General features: G+C 40.0%; 2 protein-coding genes across 6 annotated transcripts in view; one reads left to right on the top strand and one right to left on the bottom strand.

The window, feature by feature from the left end:
* The window catches only part of UBAC2 (UBA domain containing 2), a 151187-nt gene that overhangs the window by 70749 nt on the left and 52695 nt on the right, over positions 1-27743 (top strand). For 2 of the 3 annotated variants that reach the window (XM_067712918.1, XM_067712916.1), the window contains 2 exons: positions 18730-18853; positions 22311-22358. In XM_067712918.1, coding sequence (XP_067569019.1) covers positions 18730-18853; positions 22311-22358 — 172 coding nt within the window. The remainder of the gene's footprint in view (positions 1-18729; positions 18854-22310; positions 22359-27743) is intronic. The other variant, XM_067712917.1, reaches the window with a different exon arrangement.
* On the bottom strand, positions 42-12935 carry LOC137211493 (G-protein coupled receptor 183). 3 transcript variants are annotated; one of them, XM_067713994.1, is made up of 3 exons: positions 5349-5774; positions 2784-2925; positions 42-1897 (listed from the first exon to the last, which is right to left on the bottom strand). In XM_067713994.1, exon 3 carries the CDS (start codon positions 1877-1879, stop codon positions 797-799), a length of 1083 nt encoding a protein of 360 aa, XP_067570095.1. In that variant the 5' UTR covers positions 1880-1897; positions 2784-2925; positions 5349-5774; the 3' UTR covers positions 42-796. The 3 variants fall into 3 exon arrangements, with proteins under 3 accessions (XP_067570095.1, XP_067570097.1, XP_067570096.1); XM_067713996.1 differs by lacking the exons at positions 2784-2925; positions 5349-5774 and adding an exon at positions 12867-12935; XM_067713995.1 differs by lacking the exon at positions 2784-2925.

Here is a 27743-nt window from a genome sequence, read left to right as displayed (position 1 = left end):
AACCAAGGCTATTTGTATACTTTTTTATTCTCAAGGAGAATTTAGCACGTGGTGCCTCCTTGCACAGGAAGTCCTCGTCATATTCCTGAGCAGTGGCCCTTGAATGCTATGCTGGCTGTTTGGGAAGAGCTTTCATTGCATTCATCACCATAATGTTGCTGTCCAAACTCTGTCTACTGCTAATTTTATCCTCCCTGTAACTTTTGCTGAGAGTTGACAGTGAGCACTGAAGGACATACTCATAATTTTGTAGCATCCAGCTCTTTATTCCAAAAGAGTTTTTTGAAACAAAAATTTATGACTCAGAACAAAACAAAACAAAAAAACTTATTATCGAGGAGATAAAGTCTAAGATTGAAAGAAACATGAACTGAAGAAATATGTTATCAAAAAAAAAGAAAAGAAATATGTTACAATATTAACATTTCTACACTGGCAATATACAATTTTAACAGTCTTTTTTTCTTTTGCCAAATTATTGGCAGGAAATATTAATGATTAAATTTTTCATTAACACAAAACTTTTCTTTCTACACTGTGAGTTATTAAAATATGCTCCCTTTTGGTGTAGTATTTCATTTACAAATTAGAACTTTGCTTAATGTTGTTCTCGAGTGTAAAAAAATGCATATATATCAATTTACTTCCAAGTTGGAGGTGAGAAATATAGTGCCCAATGAAAGGAATTTAAAAGAATCCTAATTAGAAGTTAAACAATCATTTTGATTTATAAGAAAAGTCCTGCAAAGTTTGTCATACAGTTTACTTTGCTATAAATGCAAGATTTAATTCCTTTTTACTTTCCATTTAAAGACTTGGAATGTATCATCATTTGAGTTTCCGTCATTTCACGTGAGTTTTCTTCAGGGGCTGACTTCACGGCACTGGAAATTGATACACTGACTTGACGTTTCAGCATCTTCATGACCTTTCTCTTGTACCCTTTACATGCAAAGAAATATATAAAAGGGTCCATGCAGCAATTGAAGTTCATCAGGCATACTGTGAAGTGCAGAGATATCTGGAATGAATATCTTTGGCTACATTCCAGGAGATCAGGAAAACGAAGCTTCTTAATCATGTGTTGAATAATTGCAATATGATAAGGTGTGAAACAGACAACAAACACAACAATTATAAAAATAATTGTGTTGAGAGCCTTTTTGTTTACACCAGATTTCTCACTTAATGGGTTCTGTTTGGCAGTTTTAAAGAGCTTGCAACAAATTTGAGAATAGCAGATAAGAATGATTACCAGCGGAAGTACATATCCTATGAAACATGCACCAAGCAGAATCCAGGGAAGAGATTTGGTTTCTTCAAAGTTTGGATATTCCATGCACGTATTCCTTTCAGCCTCCTTCTTTGACATAGGTTTTATGAGCAGTGGGAGTGTTTGAGCAAATACGAGAATCCAGACAAATATGCAAATGCATTTTGCATGTTCAATTCTTTTCATCTTGTTGTACCGCAGCGGGTGCACCACGGCAAAGAACCGGTCAATGCTCAGGCAGGTCATGAAGTTCACGCCTGCGTACGTGTTGATGTAAAACACGAGAGCAGTTATCCTACACAAGGCCTCGCCGATTCTCCAGTCAAAACCCAGTGCGTAGTAGGCTATCCGTGTAGGCAGAGCGGTGGTGAACAGTATGTCTGAAATCACCAAATTGGTTGAATATAGAGTGGTAGAGTTGATTTTTTTCCTGTTTTGAATAATGACTGTCAAGGCCAACAGGTTTCCCACGAGCCCAATTATGAAGACGATGCTGTAATGCAGAGGCATGAGGATCCTGGCTGTGCGGTAGTGGGCATAGAGGTCACAGTCGCTCTCCAGAGGAGCTGCAGAGGGTGTAGTAAAGTTGTCCATTTTTATATCCATCAGCAGTGTTCAAGGTCTCTAACAAAACCAAGAAGGGTACGTTTAATTAAAAAAGCACATTTAACTAAAAGCGATAAAAACTGCCTCCTATAGATCTAACTTTTAAAATTTCAAGATTGATATAATTTTTTATAATCTGTGATACGTAATGTGGTTACATACTATATAGTAACAGAACCAGCAGAGAATAAAATTTATGTTTTTACTCTCACAATTTGGTGGTTTTGGCAAAGCTCTGGCAAAGGAAATAGAATCGTTTAAATAGGGCAAATGTATTTTTGCGAGAAGAGGGAATGCACTAACTTTTTCGGCAGAAATTTCCCCTTCTTTTTTCTGAATCATTGTCTGGTTAAGAGTAAAATCATGTAAAGCACCCCACATTTCAGGAAGCGTAACACTTTGCTTTTAAATTGAATATCAGTTGGACTTTTTTTTTTCCGCCAAATGCATGTCACTGCCAGGAAATGAAGTCAGTCACACATTTATGTAGTGAAATATGGACTCACCACAGTGATCTGATTTGTGTTAACCCCAAAATTGTGAGAAACAAGCTAAGGCCTTTGTTAGGTTCTCTTGAAAAAGAAAAGAAAGAAAGAAAGAAAAGAAGACGATGACCACAGCAGCCCCAACAAAAAAGAAGAAAGAGAAACAAAGGGAAAAAATGTAAGAGCTTCAAGGGGAAACTTCAAAATTAATGCAGATACCCCGCTGATGCATCAGTATGTGTTCCTACATGGACACACTGTAGGACGCATTACACATGTGGTGTTCTGTGTTCTGCTTTATTCATTTACCATGTTCATGGATCAGTGTAATCTATATTTTTGTCCTATGTGTAGATCTTATATAGACATTTGATAGATATTCTGCAGTATTACAGTGTGTTAATGCATAATTTGCTTACCTACTCCCTTTATGAATATCTGGATTATTTCCAACTCGTTTCTTGTTATAAATAACGTCTAAGATGAAATTTCAAGTCCTCAGTTGAAAATTGGAAAACTCCTACAATAAAACTCCATTTATGAGGCTGAACTTGGATAAAACTAAGGAAGAGAAGAGCAACAAATTCTGTGAAGTTATTTTTAGAAGAAAGATAATTTTCTGATAGGTCTATCTCTATGCACAAATCTGAAAGTCACCAAAGCTGAGGGAAAAGTTGAATATATCTAGTGATGATGGTACTGTATGTTAAAGGAAAGAACTCTATCCCTAGCCTTATCAAAGCAGTGACTACAAATCTACTTCTCCGACTGCGGTATTAAATGAACTGGAGCTCTGCTAACTTAGTTCTAACCATCTTAAAACAGTGATGCTGACGGACAAGGAGGGTTCTGAGAGGATTGCACTAATGTCATAGGTGTGCATTATCTACAGTGTTGATAGGTTAATCATGAAAATATGGGAATACAACCTAAAGCAAAAGGAAGCAACAAAGGAAGTAGAACTTTTTATTAATCAAGGGAATACAAGAAAGGAGACTGGGAAGAAGCAAAGGATGAGGATGATAGGTAGAAAACACAAAATAAGAGGGTAGGAAATGCGTCACAACAAATTTAAATGGCTTGAACTCACCGATTAGAAGACAGAGACTGTCAGTTTGGATTTTTAAAAATCCAGCTGTATGCTGCTTAGAAAAGAGGGAACTCAAAGCGATTTGGAAAGTTTGAAAACAGGCACGGGAAAACGCATACCAGGCAAACCCCAACCAGTGGAAAGCCAGAGTAGCAATATTAACATCAGAAAAAAATAGAATCCAAGGCACAATCAATATTAATAGGGGTAAAGAAGGTCGCTACACAAGTTACAAAGAACAGTTCACCAAGGGCATGAAAAGAATCATGAACTGTATGTGTAACAGCAAAATTTGACAGAATCTAAAGGAGAAATGGTCAAATCCACAGCCATAATGGGAGATTTTAACATATTTTTATTAGAATATGACAGGTAAAAAAAAGATTGACCCAGCATGACTTAAAAGCTAACAGAATTTGTGCTGAAAGCACATTAGAATTATTTGCAAATTTAACCATGTACTAGATCATGAGAGGTGTCTCAGATTTCTCAGAAAATCATTAGCTAGCAGCTCACATTCCTTGTGAGTAGTACAGTGCAACTAAGTTAGAAATCAAAAATAAAAAGATAAAGGATGCACTTGGAATCTAAAGATATATTTTTCTGAGGAACTCATGGGTTAAGAAATCACAATGCAAAATTTGAAGTGCTTAGAACCGAAGGACAAAAATACTACAGAACTGTGGAATGCAGCTAAAGAGTTAATCCGAGATTGATGCAAAACCTTGAATGCATTCATTTCTTAAAAAATTGAAAATAGCTAAGTTAAATATACAGCTCCAAGAAGCTAGAAAAGAACTGAGTTTGCCCCAAAAAAGTAGAAAAATAAAATTAATTGGAGATATTAATGAAATAGAAAACAAAACAAACAAAAACCAATAAATATGGACTTTATATTTTGTGCGGGGGTGGGGGGATGGAGTGATTCTTGAAAGGGAAATTGTGTAAATTGCAGTTGTGGAATAAAAGTAGGAAAACTTTTTGCAGTTAGTAGGGAAAGGCTTCCCTCGTGTGAGAAGTGGCTTTCAGGAGGGAGAGGTGGAAATTCCAGGCACGGGTTGCAGTTTAGGAACAGGCATTAAGAGCTGCCTTTATTTTTCTAGTTTTTGTGAAAAAAATGTTTTTCTGAAAATCTCAATATGTAAATTTTATTTCGAGGAGTCTTCCAAAGCAGGTTCCTGGGAACTGCCTTTAAAATACATGGTGGGGGAAAAAATACACTGTGGAGTCTGCTAATCCTCCATCTGAATAATAATTATTGTAGAGATTAGGAAAGTTACACTAATGTATGAATCAGAGAATGTGCCATTGCCTACCAGTTGCAAATGCATGCCCAGCTGCTTCACTGAATGAAATAAACCCAGTAGAGTCACAAAAGGCAGTGTTTTCAGAACATTTTAAGTTAAGAAAAAGATGTTTAACACAGTGTTAATTTTAAGTGCGAAAATTTGCAACCAAATCAAATGTCCGTCATTAGGGAACTGGTTAAGTATTTTATGGCCGTATAGTAGAATACGATGCAGCCACTGAAAATGGCAATGTAGATGCCTATTTCCTGACAGAGGATGATGTTAAGTAAGGAAAGCAGATTCCACAACAGGCCACTTTGCTGGTAGGAAAAGCAGCTGTTCACACACACATCCCTGCATGGATATATAGGCCAAAACATAGTTCACAAGTACAAGTAATTTTTGAGTTTCATCATATATTCTAAATTTTTAACACCAAACATGAATTGACTATGAAATGAGTAAATAGGTAAATAATTTTTTTTAATCTGAAGAAATCTTTTTTGAAATTCAGCTCTTCTTGCAAAAGCCTTGTCCTCTGACATACTTTTCAAAGCTATTGCTCTTTATTCAGATTTATGCCTTAGTTTTCGCTAGGTGCCTACCTTAAGTCATGTTTGGAAGAACCGTCCCAGCAGCCCTGCAAGCCAGGTGTTGCCATCACGCACCCACTCTCCACTCCAGGAAACCTCTGTCAGAGAAGGTAAGGGTCATGCTGGATCCTTCTCTCTGCCAGCCTGGCTTCAAGCCTCCTACTCTGTCCAGTCCTCGGCAGGGGCAGCTGCTTCACGCTGCCTTTCAAGAACTGAGAGTTTGTAGTTTCAAACTGGTCTAGGCTTCAGGGCCATCCTCACCTGTACACAAACAGCCGGGGCACGTGTGGCCTAGCCGTTCCAGAGCAGGGAGACGATTCTTCCAGAGGACAACGGGACTCCCACTCCAGGAGAGGTGCCTTCCCAAGTGGGAGGCCAGACTGGTGGACGCTGCGTCATGGAGCCCTGAGGGGGAGACTGGGGAAGGGCTGTTTGCTGCCCGCCCCTGCCCCGAGTCTGTCCAAGAAAGGCACTTGCACAACGTGGATGTGTAAATGGGCTGACCCAGAGGATCTCAAGTAAAGGAGACTCTGGGCTGTTTTGAAATGTGTTCTTTTGGATATTTAGTAACCTCTGGAAGGTTGATTCCATCTGTCAACAGCTCTAGTATATTACCTTTGGTGTTACTTATCCTGTGTTACTAATGCTATAGTTTTAGTCCATTTTATCTTTTCCAAATTGAGAGAAAGCCACTTTCACATACTTGACTGTTGTTATCCCGTTCTTATATCAACCAATCCCAATTTATTATCATCTTCCCTCGGAAATATTATTTTATCCCTTCCTTTAATCATTTTAGGATTCAGGATTACTTTCCTGAACGTTGACTTACTCCATTCTTTTATTCAGCAAAAATTGGGTTTAGTGCCTCCTCTATATGCTAGATCCTAGAAATTCAGAAATGATACCTTTTAATGTCTGAGGACCTCAAACTGAAGGATGGATGTTGGGAATGTGCTGTTGTCTGAATGAGGTGTTATCTCAGTATTTGCTATGTTTCTTCTCACACACACACCCGGGTTCTGCTTGCTCTTTGCATTACAGTGCTCCTTTACTAAGCTTTCGATTGCAAATTCCCCTTTTAACTGTATCTAGTCCTTCCTCTTTTAGTCATAACTAAATCCTTTCTTTCTTTCTTTCACTATATTTTAAGTATTTGTCGTAATTATTAGACAACAGCGTCTGACGTGGTATTTAGGATAGATATACTGAGTTGTACTTGAAAGTATTGAAACTATGGCTCGTCATTTTGTTGCCTTAAGAAAAGCATAAAGAAATGTTTGTTCTAAATTTTTTTTCCTTAGAATACTTGTACCTGTAATAATTATAATTTCCTCATAATGCTTTCTGATGAAAGGATGTACAATGTCCCTAAGTTGTCCTTAGTGCCTCACAGCTGAGAGACAAGAATGAGGATTGCAAGCTTTGCCCTGAGGGCACAGATAGTACCTGGGCTGCGGGAAGTGTGGGTTCTTATTCAGGTTCCACCCAAGGAACTACGGGGCAGCCATCTGTGCCAGTTCTCTTAACATTTTTGTTAATAAGCAAACGAGGCTATCTCAGGTTTGTCTCTGTAACGCAATATTGATCCTTTTCACTTTACTATTATCCTAACGTGTAAAACAGCAAGTTCTTCCACAGCAAAATATCCTCCGAAGTGTTTTCACTTACATTTTTGAAAGTGGGCCTGTGTGTGCTTTTCTCTAGAATTGATTTCCTCACTAATAGAGTAGCTAGTGTTTCTTAAGACACTATCGTGTCATTTTTGCATAACCAGACATGTTGACATGAGCTGTCAAGTTCTTTCTAGCCACAGAAGGGAAAAAATAAAAGGCCCCCTCAAAACTCATTTATTAGTATTAAAGAAAACTAAGAGCTAATGTGATTTGTACTCTAGAACTATTTAGCCTGGATACCAACTTGGAGGCATTTGTGACTTTTCACAGGGTACTTCTGCAGTCCCAATTTACTTGCTTGGATAATGATTTATTTGTGGCAGAAACAGAATAAAATCCTCATTATATTCAAAGATTTAGTAAATGCTAGAATACCAGCTTTTAGTGTTTAGCTTTAAGATTCCTGAAATGTCCTGGATACCCCTAATATTTATTTGCTTAATAATCATCAACACTTAAAAGTAAGAAGGGGTTAAACTTCTAGTAATTTTGTTTAAATTCAGTCCTTAGCAATGAATCGAATGGGTCAGGTCATGCTGACATGATCATTAATAAGAGGTGACTTCTCTGTGAGATGAAGTCTGCTCAGGACCATGTTTACACGTTGAGATGCTGTGACTCAAAGTGCCCACAGTGGCCTGCACCAAAGAGGAAGTTACAGGAGTACACTCTCAAAAACAACCCAAGAATGGACGTGCAGATACAAGTGATACTTGTCTGTTGTTAAATGATGAGTGTTGTTGTTTGATCCCATTGTTTGTCTGATTTCTGTTGCTACACTGTCCTTTGGTTATTTTGTTGAAGAGGGGTAAGATTGAGGTAAAATTTCTGGAGTGGGGAAATAAAGTCACTGGGAAAGGAGGGGTCAGAGGAAGGCTCCAGGCTCAAAGGAGCAACAAGGATTTGGTCTCCCGGGAAGCAGATGAGCACAGATGGATCAGGACAGCAGGCTGGGGCTGTCTACTGCCTTTGAGGACAAACATACCCCGTGGAAGAAAGAAATCATTGCTGCTTCCTCCTGTTACCTAGTTTTATACGTATTTGTCAGTTGCTTGAAAAAGCCTCCTTGTTCTTGAAGCTGAGCAAACAGGGACATCTGAGTTTGGTCCAGTGTCACACATACCGGGGCCTAGCACTCAACCAGTCATGTTTCTCACCTGCTTTACGGTGACTCAACAACCATCACCTGAGCAGTTGTGTGTCCCACTGGCCTACAAAACAGGCAGGTGCGAAACAGGCATCCCTGAGGCACAGACGGGCAGTGACCAGCACAGGCCCAGCCTCGCGTCCCTTCACTGGTGCAGTCTGATGGCCGTTCCAGACTACTACCCTGCTCTCAACCGCTCTGACGGCCAGCACACACCCCGATAACCTAGTCAAAGAGATCTTCCTACACTATCAGGTGATACCTTTTTTTTTTTCACTAGCTTTGAGTCCTAGGTTGATAGCTGTGTCCAAGATTGATTTTTTGGGAGACTATATAGGGAAGATTGTCCAGAAAGGTGACCACTGACAGGTGCCCCCACTTTCTCAGACGGAACCTCCCACGTGCCAGAGTGTCTGTGTCAGGAGTTGAGTCGTCTGAGGGCACCTCTCTTCCCTGTCTCCTAGGGAGCTCGCTCGCTTGCATCCTCCGGCTTGTGGAAGGGTGACCCTGCGGCTCACCCCAGGACACAGCCTGGTCCTGCCCACCTCTCAGTAGGTCTGCACAGGGTCATGTGCAGGACAGTGCACAGGGAGCTTCTTCAGAACAGGAAAAAAAAAAAAAAAAAACAGCATTGGCCCATCTGCACTTTCCTCTTTGTGCCTCGGCGGTGTCCTGAACCCAGTGGGCACCCGCTAAAGACACTTCACCTTCTGTAAACACGTACGTTGGAATTGATGGGAAAGTGAAAGGTGCCTGACATTTGTGTTACCTGGTTAAACACCCACTTGCACATTTGGGGTTTTACACAGTCTGGCTAGTTTTCTTTCACCTTTCACTGATTATTTATTCCTTGTGTGGCTGTTGGCAGCTTGAATACTGACTAGGACGGTATGAAAGTCTTCAGAGATGAAGACAGAGGAGATGGTAGCACTGCGGACTTGAAGTATATGGCATAATGTTTAGGAACTGGAAGAAAATATAATCCCACCGTAATACTCATTTCAGTGTAAGGAAGACAAATACTGTGTTTCCCTGTAGCATGATTTGACCTGTATGTAGGATAACCAACTGCATAATATACAAAGACTCCTTATAATGAAGGGCTGAGTCAGTATAATCTTTATCCTCTGAATCCAAAATATTTCTAGAAACAACCCTTTCTCCTTAAAGTTCAAGCGAGTTTCAGATCTTGATTTTCGTCTCTATTACCTCATAGAACTTAGTCAGAAACATTAAATATCCTCATTTTATGGATAAGCAAAATTCAGGAGAGATTGGATCATTTGCTCAGGGTCCCCCCTCAGGACAGTTGCCAAGCCAGGGACCACGCAGGCCTCCGTGTCCTCGTCCCCCGCTGCCTCCTGCCTTCAGCCCGCCGGCCCCCGGCCTCTCCTCTGCACGCCCCCTTCTGTCTGTCCGTCTCCCTGTGTGCGTGCTGCTCCCACTGCCCTGCCTGCCTCAGGCCGCCCTCACTTCTCCGTGGAGTTGCAGTTGCAGCACGCACCGTGCCGTTCAGATGGTGCCCAGGCAAACTGAAAGCCGTCTGTCACGCCACACGGTCTCCTTTGTGCTCGGGGTCTGCTTCCCTCTTCAGCTGGATCTCTAGCCGTCTTCCATCCTGTGACCCCCTGGCTCTGGCTCTACTAGATTGCTTGCTGTCTTTTGATGTCCTGTGTTCTGTCACAGCTCTGTTCCTTTCTGACCCTCTTCCTTCTCTCTGGAGCCTCCTCTCCCCGGTCCTGGATCCTCAGCTCCTGCTTTCCTTCAGGGCTTCGCTCAGAATCAGCTGCTCCCGGAAGCTTCCCTGGTTTTATCCTCTCCTGCTCCCCCGACAGCACCTCCCCCTGCCCCACAGAAAGGCAGCGTGGGGTGTCCTCACCAGGGCACTGCCCTCTGTACTGGCATCTGTACTGTTTGTTTTGTTTCTGTTTCCTACTGGCCTGTGAAGTCCTGAGAGTGGGGGCTGTGTTGTTAATTTTGTGCATCTCCAGCTGACCCATGATTGATGCTCAATAAATATCCATTAAGGAATAGCAGAATCCCAGCTTTCTTGATCCTCAAAGTTTCTTATCAGACTGCAGGATACATTTGATTGATAATAGTAACCAGTATTATTCAGCATAGACTGTGTCCCAGGCACTGCCCTGGGCACCTTATGTATGTTCACTCACTGAATCTCACAAAACTTTCCCAAATCCATTGCCACGGGTGAAACTGAGGCACAGAGCACTTATGAGTCTTGCCTAAAGACACAGCTGTTAAGTGTCAGGATTTAATCCAGGCTGTTTGGCTCCAGAAATCACATTCAGTGTAGTATGTTTTAGCCCTAGCTCCTATTTCTAGCATGATCTGAGGTTATTGGTAGGAAACAAGTAAAATAGGAAGACATCTCAAAACTTTAACGCAAACCAACTCATACACCTGTCTCAACCAGAGAGCAGAGAAGGGCTAGGGAGGTGGGGAGAGGGAGGAGGGAGGGAAGGAGGGAAATATGCTGATATAAATCAGGAATTCATTAATTTATTTGTAGCATATTTCAAAGTAAGTAAAAGTTTTATAAATAAACTTAGATTTTTACTATTTTTAACAAGATGTCTATAAAACAGTTTGGACTAAAATTTCCACTGAGAGAAGATGGTGAAGACCTAGGATAGCTCTTATGCTGTTAATTTATTTTTATACTGGTATTTAAATATTTGCAGATATTTAGCAAAATATTTTTATTCTTCTCTTTGGGCTTTCCAGATACCACAAGGATCTTTGTTACCTCTGTCGTTTTCAGAGGATTTTAACGTGTGTTATTTCATCTTACATTGAAGCCCACTATTTTACAAACTTCCTGGCAAGCTAAGAAGGATACAGACTGGAGGGTACTGCACATCCTCAGCACATACACAACCAGGGCATTTTAACAACTCCAGGAGGCCCTTAACCATAGCAGAGAGAAAGCTGTCACTAGTAAACTCCTTTACTGGATGGTGAGCTCTTTTTTTAGATGTAAACTTCTTAAGGATGATGGCTTTATCTCATTTTATCCCATAGAGTGTTTCAGAGCTGGCCAGCAGCAGATATCTAGTAAATGCCTCTGGAAAGCATAAATGAATGAAAGTCATATTTATTCCATTAAATGACTGGTCATGTTACTGAAAAGCTCTCAGAAGCTAGTTGAAAGTGATTTATAAAAGGAATTCCCACCACCACATGATAGGTGAACCTTGTGAGTGAGAATGCTTTCTGGAGCGGTGTGCTCTTTGCAGTATTATGTCCAAAACTATGATTAACCCCCAAGAGAAAACATGCACTGAAATACTCGCAAATGCAAAGTCCAGACAGAAAACACAGTTAGATGTATAATCATCCACAGACTCGGTCTTTATGTAAAATATTTTCTAAAGATCTAGAAATAAGTTCAAGAAAAATAATTCCCATAGAAATGATAGGGCAAGGAAACTTTGCATGTTGGATTCATCCTTCCGTGGTTTAATGGGCAGAGGGAAGAGAGAATGGTAACAGGCAGTTTTCCAGCACTTACTGTGAGAGCCAGTACTGTAAGACCTGGGCAGTATGATTACTCCCCATTTTACAAATGAAGCAGTTGAAGCCTGGGAAGTAACTTGTCCAGAGTCACACAGCTGGTAAATAATGGAGCCCCAGTTCAAGCCTGACTCCAGAGCCCATGCTCTTAACCACTACACTATATTGTACTTAAAGTGAGACCACCTCCCCCGCCAAAATAAAAAAAAAAAACACACCCTCCTTTAGAGGAAGTCTCTGCACAGCTTATATTTTACCAAGTTTCTGTTACCTCCATTCCCAACCTGGACGTAAATACTGGCAATTCACTGCATATAATTCATTGTTTTGTGATATTTTTTGGGCACACAGAAGTTCTAGAAAAAAATACGGAGATGTGTTTAGTCTTTCTGATCATCAAATAAATATAAAGCAAAGAGATGTTCTTTTTTCACTTGTTAGATTAATAGTTTATATTTAGAATTAAAATACTCATGTTGGCTGAGAAGCAGTGAGGCCCAGACTGTCACTGGTGGGAGAGTAAATTGGTAAAATGTTTTTGTAAACTGAAAAATATCAATTTATATCTGAAGTTGTTTTTTTTTTTAGATGTGTACCCTTTGCCCCAGGAATTCTACTACTGTGATTCTATCCTGAGAAATAATAGAAAGTATAAAAGTAGAGAAATAATAGAAGTATAGGAAAGACTTTTATGTGCTTACATATGTGGTCAAATAGTAACATGTACTAACTCTTTTATTTTAAATTGTGCTGTAAAACTTGTTATAAGTACATAAGTACATAAGTACATTTAAGTGTAGGAATACTCCATTTTAAAATAACTTTGTTCCTTTCCTTCATAAAGTATCCTGAAATACTGGCAGTATTTGATGATTAATATTTGATACTGTTTTTTTGTAATTGTGAGTTCACACAGAAGTACAAAGTTAGCCCTGTTTTTTGGCAAAGATATTTCTGGCATGATCCATTGCTTTCACCCAGCTTAGTATCAGCTTATTAGAACTGCCTGTCACCAGAGAGTCTCAACTATATTAATGATAAAATCTTTGTTAGAAATGTTTATAGCTTTTTGTTGAACAGATTCTTTACCTTTACCTTCAACCTTAATTAGGGTTTCAAAGTTTTTCTTAACTCACAAGACCTTGTTGAAAAAGCAAAATATCTGGTACTTACCTCTTAGTGCCTTGTTGGGACCTCTGTGTGGTGGCAGTCAGTATTCGCCCAAACTGAAGTAGGTTAACCTTGGCACGTTGTTTTAAGGGAGATTATGCAGACATCCTTTTATGGTGGTGGCTTTTTTTCTGTCACCCTGTGACTGAGCACAGTAATGATCAGTTAGCCTCATGTGTGCGTGTGCACTTTTTTTTGTTAATAGGAAGTGAAATTTTTCTGTTAGTGATTTTTTAAAAAAGAGTTATCCAAAAACCCCTTGGAATTTATGTATTTTTGATATCTATGGAACTTTATAAATTTTTCTATAAAGATTTAAGTTTAAAAAAAATCCTTTGGAAGAGACTGAAGCAATAAACCTTAACCAGGAAAAAAAAAGAATCATAGTTATTGATGATTTTGTATCCATATTATGTGTAAAGTGTGAGTTTTTAAAGGTTTTAAGGGAAAAAATGTCAATTTTGACAATTCTGTCTGCCTGGAAACTTGGTGCAGGGAGTAGTTCACTCATTCTGTATCTTATCAACAGCTTAATGAGAAAGAAACAGAAATTTCTGTGGTGAGTGGAGAAAAATGCATGTGTACAGTGATTAGTCAGTATTTTCAGGCGGGAGACCAACTGACTGGATCGCTGATTGCATGGACACATGCATGACGAGGGAAGAGTTGAAGGGGGCATCCTACAGCTAGAATTGCCTCTCGTGCACAGGATGAAGGAGACCTGTGCTGTTCACCTTCAAGCCTTAATGGACTCACTTTAAACCAACAGTGTCACATGGCTATCAAAATGCAAATTGATTTGCAGGCTAAAATAATGGAAATATAGCGCTCAGAACAAGAGAGATGATCTGGCCATTCCCAGTGAACTCAGGAGGCTGCGTTTTACAGGGCACGGATGACCTTAGAGCATGGGTGGTGAGGGGTCTAGATGCCAGGTCTTAGGAGAAATGATGGAATAAACTGAGCATGTCTGGGCTTGGCAGGGACGTGATCATTACCCTCACGTGTTAGGAAGCTCTCATGGTAAAGGGTTTAGATTGTATGTGTTAGTCTTCCTAACTCCAGAGAGTAGAAGGAAGGCCTTGTAAGAGGAGGTTACCAGACAGCTTTCAAATCAAAATGTGAAAGTAGATCTCAAAAGTTGAGATCATAAAAAAATGGCATGTTGTCTCTTATTCAGGTGCTTGCATAAACAGGATGACTATTTTGAGGGATGTTGTAGAGAGAATTGAATCATTTGGTAGGAATTTGTAACCCTGTGACCTCAGAGGCCCTTCACTCCAGGATTCTGTCCAAGTGGCTGAGGACCTTTAGCCTCTCAGCGGTGTGATTCCATTGAGAGGCTTGTTAGGTTCTTATAAGCTCTAAAGTGCTGAAGATCTGTAGAGAAACCTTGTCAAACAGAAGAGCTACAGCTCACCTAAATTCTTTGGGTCTCCACCCCATTATATAAAATAAAAGTATTGAACTAAACGATCACCAAGATAATTCCTAGTCCAATAATTCTGTGAGGGGGAAATACAGAGATTTTATGATTTGGTGGATCAATATGATAAAATCTTCTAGAACTATTTCCTTTAAAACTTGGATTGAAGAATCCTTGAAGAAGACACTGTTGAGAAGAAGTTTTTCAATTTGTTGAAAAGCCATCCTGGTGGGGTTTTGGTTTTTAGTTTTTGAAATAGTTTTTATTAAGTAAAACGTTGTTATATCATGAAATCTAGGTAAAGTAAATGTTCTAGCAAACTGGATCTCCCCCTTTTTTTGGTATTAGAGTAGTCAAGTGTATAAAGAAGAGGTGATAGGGTAATTGTCCTCTGAGATGCCGTTGAGGTTTAGTGTGAGATAATTTCATGAGCTCACAAACCTTATTTTTATTGTTGAAAGTTACCAGGATTTCTTTAGTTGTACTGTAAAAGTGGAGTCCATGTCCTTTTCTGTAGAAGAGATGGACGTTTGTGACCTGAACTGAGAGTTTCTACTATTTTATTTGTTCTGTCAAGCACAGTTGTGAGTATAGAGTAGATACTCAATAAATATTAGTGACGTTAGTGAATGAATTCTTTATGAACCGTGTTCCTCTTTTCTGAACCTCAGCTCTATATGCTTAAGCCAGATAGGACTTCCAGAAGTTAGCTGTTCACAATACAAAAAGGTCAAACTGAGTTGTTGTTGCCAATATAAGGAAAAAATGTTGTCATAAAATAAGGAAAAGAGAAAAACTGGTCAGTGACTAAAAACACTCAGTGTGTATAGAAATAGCAATGGAAATTTTCTACAAAACAACCTGTGTAACCGTGGTCTGAACTATGTGCTTTTTGTATTATGGGTAGATGTGGTTTAGTGTTTAGTCATCACTTAAAACTACACAGTGATGAATAACTTCTAAGGAATTTTGAAACTTCTTCTATTTTGGTATATAAGATATGAGCTGGGGTCATTAAAATTCCTATCAGTATTTCTTAGTTTACATTGGAATGTAACCTCAACAAGAACTCTGCTTCAGATTTTATTATAGCTTCACTCTTTACACTTCATTGCTAAATGTAAACAGAAGACCTTCTATAAGTTAGGTACCTAAAGTCATGTTCTGTAGTGAGAAACTCAAGTGCAACCAAAATAGAGTTTTCTTATTATTACCAAGAGAACAACAGGCCATATTTTGAGTATATCTATGAAACTGTATGTTTCAATCCCATTAAAAACAACAAAACAAGAAAAGGGGTTCTTTAAAACAAAAGACAAATTCTGCTGTATGGTTTTACCATTTTAAAGAGAAATTCATTGATCCAGCAAGTACTCACTGAGCAACTACCCTGTGCCAGGCCTGGTTCTAGAGAGTGGAGGTAAAGCAGCAAACAGACTGACAGAGATCCCTGCCTTCGAGGAGCTTCCATCCTAGTCGTGGAGACAGATGATAAATAAGCCGCATAGTAAATTCGGAGGTTATTGGTGCTGTGGGGAGAGGAAGGAGAGAAGGCAGAGTAGGGGTGGGGCTGTGAGGTGAGTGCGGGCTACAGTTTGGAGTGGGGTGGTCAAGGAGGGCTTCTTGGAGAAGTTGCTATTTGAGTGAAGACCTGAAGGGTGTAAGGCAGTGAGTGATGCACTTGTCTGTGGGAAGATGGCCAGGAGAGGGGGAAGCAGCAGCACGCGCCCTGGGGCACAGTCCTGTGTCCGGGGAGCAGTGAGAGCGAGTAGGGGGAGTCTACGGAGTAGAAGGCAGGTCGGGGTGGGGGACGCAGGGTCTTGTGCGTGTTTGTCACGACTTTGGCTTTTACTCTTGGCTGGCGGTGGGTCATTGCAGGATTTTAAGCCCAGGAGCGATTAACTTGTTCTTTTTAACGAAAAGAATGCACAGCTGCTTCATCAGCTGTGTTTGTGTGTAGTATTGATATTTAGAATGACAATTTAAATAACCCTCTGTTAAAATTGCTTTCGTTAATTTTTTTTTTTTAATCTAACAAATGTTACCGGTCGATTACGGGTAAGTGTCCGCATTAGGCACTAGGGGGATGCAACGCTAAATAGAACGTGGTGCTTTCTCATAAAATGAATAATCTAATGGGAGGTTTTTTTAACAACCCTATGTAGTTAGTTAAGATGTAGATCATACAGCTGTTCAAGAATAAGACTTGTTTCATTGCCCCACATTTAATGAGCTTTTCTCCTGTGCCAAGCACTGGGTCCAATGCTGGGATAACCACAGGCATGTATCTCCTTCCCTGCCTTGGGATGTATTCAGCCCAGGAGGAGGGCCAGAGGAGTGAAGCATTCCAGACCTGTCCGCCGAGCTGTCTGCAGACCTCTGCTGCCCTGTCCCTGCCGTCTCCTTACGAGACCGCGGGAGGCTGCATCTTACCTGTCTTCGGGTCTCCGGTCCTGACCAGGGCCTGGCGCTCAGCTGTTCACTGGTTGGGGTTTTCCCTCTTCTAGCATTTACTACATTCTTATAGCTGCCTGTAGATGCTGCTGCCATTTATCACATCTTCAACCTGTGTTTGGTTTGGTTTTGTTTTTAATAGAATCGAGAGGACAGTGAATAATTTTTTACATAATTAAATACATTCTCTATCGAAGATGGGAAAATGCACGAGAGGGACCTGTTGTTTCCACAGAGATGATAATGAGAACATTTCTTTGTGGAAGTGAAAAATATTTCTTGCATTTTTCTTATGGTAAAAGCAGTCGTTCTTTGTACGATGCCACTTATCCAAAACATGAGAAAATAAAAGACTAATTAAATTAAGCCGTGAGTTTAATGAAGAATGGGTGTAAGTGTGTGTCCAGACCACATGCCTCATTCATGTCTCCCGCCTCGCCCTCGTAGGAATGTGAGTTCGCCGTCCTGGAGCTCTAGTTCCTTGAGGTTCGGGGCTGCTTCTTACTTAGAGATGTGGACGGAGCTGCTGTGGCTGGCCCATTGCCTCTCACACAGATTCACTCAAATAGTGAAACTGAGGGCTTCCCTGGTGGCGCAGTGGTTGAGAGTCCGCCTGCTGATGCAGGGGACACGGGTTCGTGCCCCAGTCCGGGAGGATCCCACATGCCGCGGAGCGGCTGGGCCCTTGAGCCATGGCCGCTGAGCCTGCGCGTCCGGAGCCTGTGCTCCGCAATGGGAGAGGCCACAACAGTGAGAGGCCCGCATACCGCAAAAAAAAACAACAACAGTGAAACTGGGGTAGCTGTGAGGGTGAAGGAGAACAGCTAACCAGCAGGAGGGTGGAGGAATCTCTGGGAAGAGGAGCTAAGCCCTGTCATACACCGTAAGTGTAAGTTTCCTAAGCAGAAAAGTGCAACCGACACTCTTGTGTTGAAACAATAACCTGTGTCAGTGAATAGTCATCAGAGCCTAAGGTGCCCAGGGAGCATCTGGGCGGGGAGGGGGTGAGAGGGGATGGGCCAGATCAGGGGAAGGGAGAGGAAGACGGTTGCAAGGAACCACACTGGTAAGAAAGAATCGCAGGACTTTGCTCTTTCGTGCTGATGTTTGGATTTCCTCTTTGGATACTGGCAACCTGTGGAAGGAAGGGTTTTAAACAAGGGTGTGACATGATCAGAGTTGTATTTGGGGAAGACAATACTGTTGGCAGTGTTAGCAGATGGATTAGAGAGAAACAAGACTTTAAGTAGAAAGACGTTTGTGACTTTGGAATATGTCAAGTTGAAGGTATCAAATCGAGTTTCATAGCCAAGGTGAGGGGACAGCCGGACAGTTTGAGGACTCACTTCATTTTTTTAGTTGAAGCCATAGAAGGGCTTAGGATTATACCAGGAGAGACTGGAGCAAGAAGAAAAGCCTCTAATGGAACCCTGGAGAGGGTAGGCGAGGAGTGGTGGGAGACACATGGGCAGACCAGCAAGAAACAGGGTTTAAGACAAAAGCAGGAAGGAATTTGAGGAAGGGAGGACAGGAGCAGCGTGCCTTGTCAGGTGCTGGAGTGAAATGTAATTGGACAAAGTCTGAGATGAAGATTTTGGATTTGACTGTGATGAATTGTAATGTTTCTTGCTTTTGGTTCATCTAGTCTCTTTCATCAGATTTCAAGTCATTCGTGAGAAGAAAACATAGCATCAACTTTAAATTTTCTCACAGTGCTGACAGTTCATTAGTAGATGCTGAACCACCTCTCTGCAATAGTTTTGAGAGGGTCGACAAGGGTTAGATAATTAAAGGTCTCATAAAATGTATATATGTACAAATTATTTTGGATGTGATGTACGTATAGAAACCCACTTGTGTATCTAAGACCATGCTTTCAGACTGAAATAAAATGATAAGCAGTGTTCCTTCAAATATGCATTTACCATGGTATTTTAAATCGGGTGCTACACCATAGTGATTTTGTTTGTGTGTTTGTTTGCATAGCCTGGCACCTGTGTTTGCTCTGTTTGTACCGTTTTACTGCTCCATCCCGAGAGTCCAGGTGGCACATATTCTGGGCCCGTTGTCCATCACAAACAAGACGCTGATTTATATATTGGGACTACAGGTACAGTATGCATTTTTATGTTCATGTTTCTTTAACCAGATCTCTCTCTCTCTTTTTTTTTTTTTTTTTTTGGTCTTTTTCTCATTTGATCTCCTTGAAAACAGTGTGTTTTTTTCCCATAAGTTTGGCTTCGTGATCTATATCAAACGTTCAAAGGAAGTGTTACAGAACAAGAACGTCAAGGTATATAAGATACTAGAATACTTTCATAGCCTTTAGAAATCTGATAAGAGCTTTCACTGTAATTTGTATCGGTGGAAAATATTTTAATTTCATTGTACAATTGCGTTTAAGTGTCTTTTAAAAATCATAGTATGAAGTGGAAACAAATGAGAACAGTCAAAAGGTGGAAAGTGGAGAACCACTGTCAAAATTAATGTATTGAATAGAGTGTCACAAAGCTCTGAAGCGGAACCAGATATGCTTTGCCAGCTTCATAGCTCCTGCGCTGCACGGGCCTGATTGCACTGTCACCATCCACTAGATGGTTTGAGACGAAGGCCATTAGAGGACTGACTGTTCGACTTAAATTGAAAAAGAGTATCTTCACCAATATTCCATGAATATTGATTGCTCTCTGCTGGGTTCCAGGCGCAATGATAGAAGATACATGTGATTTTCAGTTTTCAACCTGTAGTACCTGTCACTTTTCTTTCACTCTCACACCTTTTGATGTAAATTTTTATTCTGCTGTTTCCTGTGGTACCATGTGTAGCTTGGCCTTTCGATCCACCATTATGCTCGTAACATTCCTTACCCCACGCATGTGGAACCGGATACCAGTGTCACTGTAGAATGCCCTGCTCCCTCCCCTTTTAACCTTCAGCATTTCCTCTAACTTCTCTAGTCTGCTGTCCTGTGTTAGCAGTGGCTCATCTGGGGTGGGTGTTTCCTAACCAGTTTACAGCCGTTTCTCATGAAATGTGTTTATTCTTCATCTCTCAACCTATATAGCGTCACACTCTCCCTTATCCTCCCTGATACTCGTATAACCTAATAGCCCATTTCCGCATTTTACTCTTACTACTAGGATTTGCTGTGGCATGTTTAATTTTTTTTAAGATGTTACAACAGAAGGCAGAATGCAACGGTAGAAGAGCACCCTGGATGGGGGGCAGGAGACCCAAGTTCCAGTTCTGACATTGCACACATTACCTTGAGACTTGGGTCAAGTTATGGAAGCCTCTAAGCCTCATTGTTGACTCTAGTTATAGAGCATCTTTGAGGGTGAAAAACATTGTTTTATTAATTATGGAGTAGGAATTCAGTGGAGCATTGTGGAAAGTCTTTGGAGTCACGTAGACTTTGGTTTAATTGGTTGCTCTGGTAATTATTTTCTTTCTCTGTCACTTTTTCTGAGCCCCCATTTGCCCATCTGTAAAGTGGGGACAACGATATCTATCTTACAGGGTCATTTGAAGGATTAGAGATTATAGCATTGAGTTTTTAGGGTAATCTGAACAGATAATAAGAACTAAGTCAATTGGTTCCTATTATTAATTAATCATTTATGTCTCTGTGGCTGCCACCTTTGGTTTTTCTGAGATTGTGAGTGGGTTGTTTTTTTTGTTTTGTTTTGTTTTGTTGGTGAGGTAGAAGCTGGTGTCAGAAAGTAGAGGTGGAAATGCCCCTGGCTTCTTGATAAAATCTGAAGTCCTTAGCATGAATGGCATCCAGGGTTTCTTCTTGCCTGTCCCATGTCAGCCCCCACCCCTCCCCACCTTGACATGAGCGTGAACCTTTTGTTCCCAAAACTTCTGTTCTCTCCTTCCATCCCTCCCCTCTGGATCTTCGCACATGTTTCTATGCCTCTGTCTCTTACTCAACAACTTCTTAAAACCAGGGACGTTTGACGCATGAATGGATGAGTGAATGAATGACTTTAATCATGATCAGGAGAGCAAAAATATTTGTGAAGGGTCATTTAAGTACACATGGCCCAAGAGCCAGTCATGTAATGCCCGGTGCTGGGGGCTGTGGAGGAGAAAATGAAGCATGAGATGTGGCACCTGCCCTCAAGAAGCCCAGCTAGGAGAGAAGGCATACAGTAAGTGCTGTGAAAGTATTAGCTGTTTTATTGTTCTCTATACTTTTAGAAAAAGACTACAGAAAAATATTTTTCCACATAATTCTCATCCTTGTTATTATCAGTCATTCACACTGAACAAGCATCCATGCTAGATCAAAGGATTAAATTTTAGATCAAGGGATTAAATTTGAAGTTGTAGCCAGTGTTCATTTCCACATTAGCTAACACAAGAGCACAGCTTGTCAGATTCTTTTTTTACCTGTGCTTTGTCATCTCTTACCTTTGTCGTCTTTCTGTGTATCTTTTTTTCTATGTATTCTTGATAAATGGGCGCCACTTTGAGGTTTTCATGTAGCACAGTGTCAGCAATGAACCCGCTTCTTTCTCTACAAGCAGAAGTGCTTAAACTCCCCATCTAAAGATCTAAATGTGAACAAACGCGAAGCTACAAGTCTTTTTTTTTAATCTGTATATGTGACTTTATTTTATTCCCTAAATATTTCAGTGTATATTTCCTATAAACAAGGGCATTCTCTTACATAACCATTGTTCAGTTAACAAAATTGGGAAATTAACATTGATACAATCTTATTCAAATTTATATCTTATTCAAATTTATATCTTATTCAAATTTCACCAATCGTCCCAATAATATCCTGTTATTAGGCTACAAATCTTTTCTTTCTTGCAGGAACACTTTGAGATGTCTTGTGACTTTTTTTTTTTTTTAAACCCTGAGCACACCCTTGGGGGTAAATGATTTGGAAAACAAAGGGAGAGGTTTCATAAGACCCAATTCTAACTGCTTTTGCCATTAATGAACTTCGATACCATTACTTAGTTTGCTCTTTCTTGGGTAAACTGGAATGAGAGTGTCAGCAGTTAAGCAGAGCAGCATTGGACATGGACCTGTATGCTGGCAGATGTCTTCCATCTAAAACTAGAGTAGCAATAACAAGAAATTGAAATGAGAGAATTATATAAACTAATATTACATGTCATTACTTAACACCAAGCATTGGATGGTGACTACATATTTTGTATGTTGTTAATACTAATAATTTCTTTCTATATAGTATTTTACTTTGTTTAAGCCAATTAATGTCCATTTGTAATTAAGAATATGCTTGAATTTCACTTATTTTTCTTTGCACGGGAGTGGGCTGGGTTCAACCAATCTGTTTTAGGCTATTGAAAAGCTGAGTTAGGTCTTGGTATAAAAAAAAAGAAAGAAAAGAAAAGAAAAATTAGTATGTTGTTTTCTTTTATATAACAGAATTGATATTTATTAATTTTCTATTTGTTTATATTAAGATATATATAATTAAGACTTAACATAAATGGTTATGGCTGGAGTTATGTAAAAATAAATATGCTGTGACTGGCAGTCGAATTTCATTTTTAGTTGCCTTTTTTTTTCTTTTATAGCTTTTCACCTCTGGTTCCTACATCTGGATTGTAGCCATAAGTGGACTTGTAAGTGTGATTCCCCCCTCCCCCAATTCTCCCTCTTTTCTGAACAAACTTTAGGAAAAATGTCATATTTAGATCATGGGTCATATTCAGGTGTCAGATTGCATCTCAGAGCTACCTTAGTGATGAAAAAGCCAGTTGCATGGATAATTGAGATGAAAGAAGCCAGTTTGTCTCAGTTTTCAAGGTAATTTTAATGAAAGTTTTAGCTGAGTTTGTCAGTGTTATTTTTAAATTACTTAGTAGTTGAACTCATAGTAGGACAAAATGGCAGAAAAAGAAAATGAAGAAGTTGGATTTACCAAAATTAGTGAGAGATATTCTGCTTGTTTTGGAAAGAGACATGGTCATGCAAGGGGGAAAATAAGGTTAAGTGGAAAGTCAGGTGGATTGGAACTGATGGAAGATTCATCAGGGTGTGTGGCCAGAGAAGGAAGAGGGCGGCGTCTCCTCTGTGTGCCAGACCGCCTTCATCTTCCCCATCCCCACCCTGCTGTATTGTATTTTATTTTATTTTAATAAGCATATAAGTTTATTTTAATAAACTCTATGAGGTATTGAAAGTGAATCTAAAGCATGAAATTGAGCTTTATTTTTCATCCATGGCTTAAATTTGAACTCCCAAATTTATCTAAAAATAAGTTTATAACTAGTATATGTGAAATACAGTTTTCAATTTCTTTCTTGGAAAAGTCTAAGAAAATTACAGACTGGATTTATAGTAACATGTATAACATCAAAGGGAAAGGATTTGGAAATAACTGCATTCCACTGCAGACATGTTAAGTAAGTTATCACTACTTATTCTTGTTTCCTGGGTGAATGGTATTTTGAGACACTGGGTCATTACTTTAAGCCTGCTCACTTCTTTCCTTCCTTTATGCTGTCTGTTTTATTCCTTTTCTATGTTTATTCTTTTCATATACAACTTAATCCTTCACTCCTCACAACATCCAGCCAAAATTCTGGGGATTGAAGTCACTTTGTTTCCCCCTCCCTAAACATTTTTCTCAGATGCCCAGATTTGCTTCAGGAACACAGAGCTGAACTCCATTGTGGGGTCTTCAAGCCATCTGAGCCACCTGGTATTCTTAAGACTTGTAGTGATTTAAAGGACAGCCTGGGGTCATACTAATCCTGTGGGGCACAGTGGCCAGGCTCTGCCCAGTCTAATCTCATCCCCACTTGAACTGCCAGCTTGATTGGCAGGTACTTAACCAGCCTGCAGACAATAGGTAGTTCATTGCTTTCATAATGAAAGCAGCATGAGAATTCACTCTTTTGTTCATGATAAAGTTCTGTTTCTCTTAGCAGTGATAATCTTGAGCCCTTTTTTGGATATTTTCCTAAAGCATTCAAAAATTTGAAAAGTACCTTATTGTGTTATATTTCATTGTGTTAGTTTACTGTTAATTGATTTGCTCACATTATCTGAACCCCTCTTTAATAACTCATTATGTGACTCATTTGTTTTAAGGCATCCCATTTTCTTTCTTTATTCTGTTTTCAGATTCCTGGTTTTAAAATAAGTTCTTGCTGTCACCTCAGAAAGTTTCCCTTTGTGACATTCGGTGCTCTAGAATTGGAGGTTGCATTTTTTATCTCTTTCTAGTCTTTTTAAAATCTAAAGTATGTGTGTTGTGATCAGTCTTTTCTCGTACAGACGCTTAACAGGTGGTAAGGTGCTTGATTTAATTTTTTAAAGGATCAGAAGTTTAACAAATGTTTAACATTAAAATTCCTAGTTTCAGAAGAGTGAATAGAATTGCTCAGTACTTGAAATATAATCCCCAGATGAATGTAGCTAGCATTTGAATAATCCCACTATTAGTAAACCCCTTTGAGCCAATTGAATCTTCACTTTATAGTAACTAATTCAACTAATATTACTGACTTCCTACCATTACACAGATCTGATAAATCTTCATATCAGCCTTGTTCTTTACTATTATTCCACCATAGTTAGATGATACTGTGTTTACTTAAGATGATTAATATCAGGGATAATTACACCAGTTTTCCTTCATGCTATACCATAGATGTTAGTGCTTGTTTTGAATTTAATGAATATTTTGTTTCTGACTTTTTCCAGAAAAATCATACATTTGTTATGAAATATTTAATATAATATGGTATACTTTAGAGAAGGATAATTGTAAAGGAGGATATTCAAACTATTTGTGAATGTTTGGTTTACACACCACTGATTGAGGGATGGAGATCTGAGATCCACAAAGCCACAGCTTGTCCCAGATGTCTCTTGCTCAACCTGACTTCTCCTCTCCCTGTGTTTATCAGGCAACTTCCCTTTTTTGTTTTTGTGGCGGCGGTGGGGGGGGGGGGTTGTTTTTATCCTAAATAAAATACTAAAAAGAAAATAAAACTTTTACTACCAGAAAGAAATGCACAGATGGTTTTCAGTGTTTTGGAGGAATGTTAGAAAACCTGTTGATAAAATAATCACCTTTTAGCTCTGAAACCAGTAGTTCTCCTAACATACTATATGTAGTAAGGAAGTAATTTTATTTCAATCTGTGTTTTTAAGAGAAAGAGCTTTTTTTTATAAAAAGACATTTGTATAAACCTAAGTCATGTGTTATCTGCTGTCATAGAAACCAAAACCTTTACTCATGTTCTTCTGAAAAGCTGCCAGCTTTGGGTTTATTTTATTTAGTTATTGGTGGATTTATTTTGCTTAGGCTGCTTTTTCTCTCTGCTTGTGTCACCCATTCTTTCATGATTAGAAATGTTTCTGAATACATAGCTTAAAAATATCCCGCTGACTAAAAGAGGAGGAGGAGATAAATTATATCAGGACAGTATTTTGCTAGGTGGGAGTGTACTTTCTGTCTTCAGTGATGTCACAGAAGAGAATAAGGACTAAATATTTTTCCTGGGTGGAGGGGGGTTGGGGAAGTGTGTTTAGCTTATGAGGAGCAATAATGAGTTAATTTGACTAGGACAGCTGTCTCTCCACAGTTCTGTTTTGTGATCCCTCAGGGATTCCAGCTGCTGCCAGAAAGGATAAGGGTCGTTCGGTTTACGTAAAGATTAAGATTACAGTAAGTCTCCTACATACGAACCTTCAAGTTGCGAACCTTCAAAGATGGCAGTGCGCATTCACATGTCCAGTGAAGTTAGTTCACGTGTCTGGCGTACATTGTCACGTGCGTGCATCCTCTACAAGTGGTTGTGCTTTTGTGTCCTTTACGGTACTGTATAGAGTACAGCACCGTACTCTATACAGTATCTGTACAGTAGTACAGAATCTTTATTTCAAGCCCAGGATGTCAGGAAGCAAGCGTAAAAGCAGCGGTGATGTAGCTGGTACTTGCCTGTTCCCTCGATGCCAGTGCCTGGATGCCAGCTGTTGTACTGTACTACTGTACTTTTCAAGGTACTGTACTGTAAGACTAAAAATGTTTTCTTTATTTTTTGTGGGTTTTTTTTCATGTATTATTTGTGTGAAGAGTATTATAAACCTATTACAGTACAGTACTGTATAGCCGATTGTGTTAGTTGGGTACCTAGGCTAATTTTGTTGGACTTACAAACAAATTGGATTTATGAATGTGCTCTCGGAACAGAACTCGTTTGTATGTAGGGGACTTAACTGTATTCACACGTACCATTGATACATGTTTTAATGTTGCGTTGTTCTTCCTTTGACAATTCTGGCTTCTAACACCAACATTTTTTTTTTTTTTGGCTGCATTGGGTCTTCGTTGCTGTGCACAGTCTTTCTCTAGCGTGGCAAGCGGGGGGCTGCTCTTCGTTGCGGTGGCTTCTCTTGTTGCAGAGCACAGGCTCTAGGCGCGTGGGCTTCAGTAGTTGTGGCTCGCGGGCTCTAGAGCTCAGCTCAGTAGTTGTGGTTCATGGGCTTAGTTGCTCTGCAGCATGTGGGATCTTCCCAGACCAGGGCTCAAACCCGTGTCCCCTGCATTGGCAGGCGGATTCTTCCCAACACCAACATATTTTTTTTTTTTTTTTTTTGCGGTACGTGGGCCTCTCACTGTTGTGGCCTCTCCCGTTGCGGAGCACAGGCTCCGGACACGCAGGCTCAGCAGACATGGCCCACGGGCCCAGCCGCTCCGCGGCATGTGGGGTCCTCCCAGACCGGGGCACGAACCCGCGTCCCCTGCATCGGCAGGTGGACTCTCAACCACTGCGCCACCAGGGAAGCCCCCAACACCAACATTTAATATCTAAACTACGACTGTTTTCATGAAAGTTTGCAAAATTGTAATTGGAAAGCTTGGCTGTTGTAGCCAAGTGAAATATTTCAGTGTAAGTGAGTGCTTGAAAATGTTAGTATACACCTACTTTCATCATATTCGCACCTCATGTCTAACTACTCTTCTTCACGTCTTTGGTGAGAGACCTTCAAAAATTGAGGCCACTCTATATGTTCACAGTTCCTCCAGTCTTGTTACACATTAATACTTTTTTTTTCCTTAAAGAAAATATTGCTTTCTTATCGAACTTTATTTAAGGTCTTTTGTGGTTCTGCAGAAAGTCTTCAGGCCCTCCGTATCCTTGCACTTCTTCATTTTCTGCCATCTTATGAATCATAGTTATGAGTCATTACCCCTGGGATGTACCCTAATTCTCAAAAGCTGATGTCTCGGGCCTGAGCTGATTCTAGCACGATTAAAATAGGAGCCTGCTTTTGCCAGTTTTTCTCTTTTTACAGTTCACATATTTATCACCATTTGGTCCTCTTTCAAGCTGTTCCGCAGCAGATGAACAGACAGGCCTGTACTTCTCAGACTCCAGGCTTCTCCCCTTCAACCTGTCCATTTACCATCTAGTCATTTCCTGCATTTGTTACCTGTTCTGTACAGTATGTCAGACTTTGATTATCTTGTGATCAAGCAACCTTAGTGTGAAAGAAAATCTGTCCTACTCAGTAACAAGATTAGAAACATAGATTCACACCAGATTCGTTAGGACTTTGGATGTGGTCTGAGTTTGTATTTTTATCTGTAGGCAGTGAGGATCTTTAAAGCTTTTCAAACAAAAAACTTCACGATGGTGCAAGATTATAGAAGTCTTATTAGGGTTTGTAAGTCAAAGAAGGGGGGAAGGAGAGAGTTGAGCAACCTTGAAGGAGTCAGGATGGCTCATTTGTGGGCTGTGATTTGTCTGTCTGTCTTCCCCCAACAAGAGTTTTAAAGACAAAAAAAAATAAAACATTGTCTTATGGTAACTGTAAAAGAAAAAGCATCAAACAGAACCTTATGTTGATGGGCTTTCCAAGTCATGGTATATCATCAAGGAGAAAGCTTAATGGAATTAGCATAATCTGCTATGGAAATCAGAACTTCTTTGGAGTAAGTTTTCGAATCCTGACCTGCATCTCGGGTGAACGAGGATGGGGAGTTGGGT

This window comes from Pseudorca crassidens, chromosome 18 (assembly GCF_039906515.1).
Source record: "Pseudorca crassidens isolate mPseCra1 chromosome 18, mPseCra1.hap1, whole genome shotgun sequence".
NCBI classification, from domain to species: Eukaryota; Metazoa; Chordata; class Mammalia; order Artiodactyla; family Delphinidae; genus Pseudorca; species Pseudorca crassidens.
The sequence above is the reverse complement of the archived record's forward strand: the minus strand, read 5'-3'. Positions and strand labels throughout refer to the sequence as shown.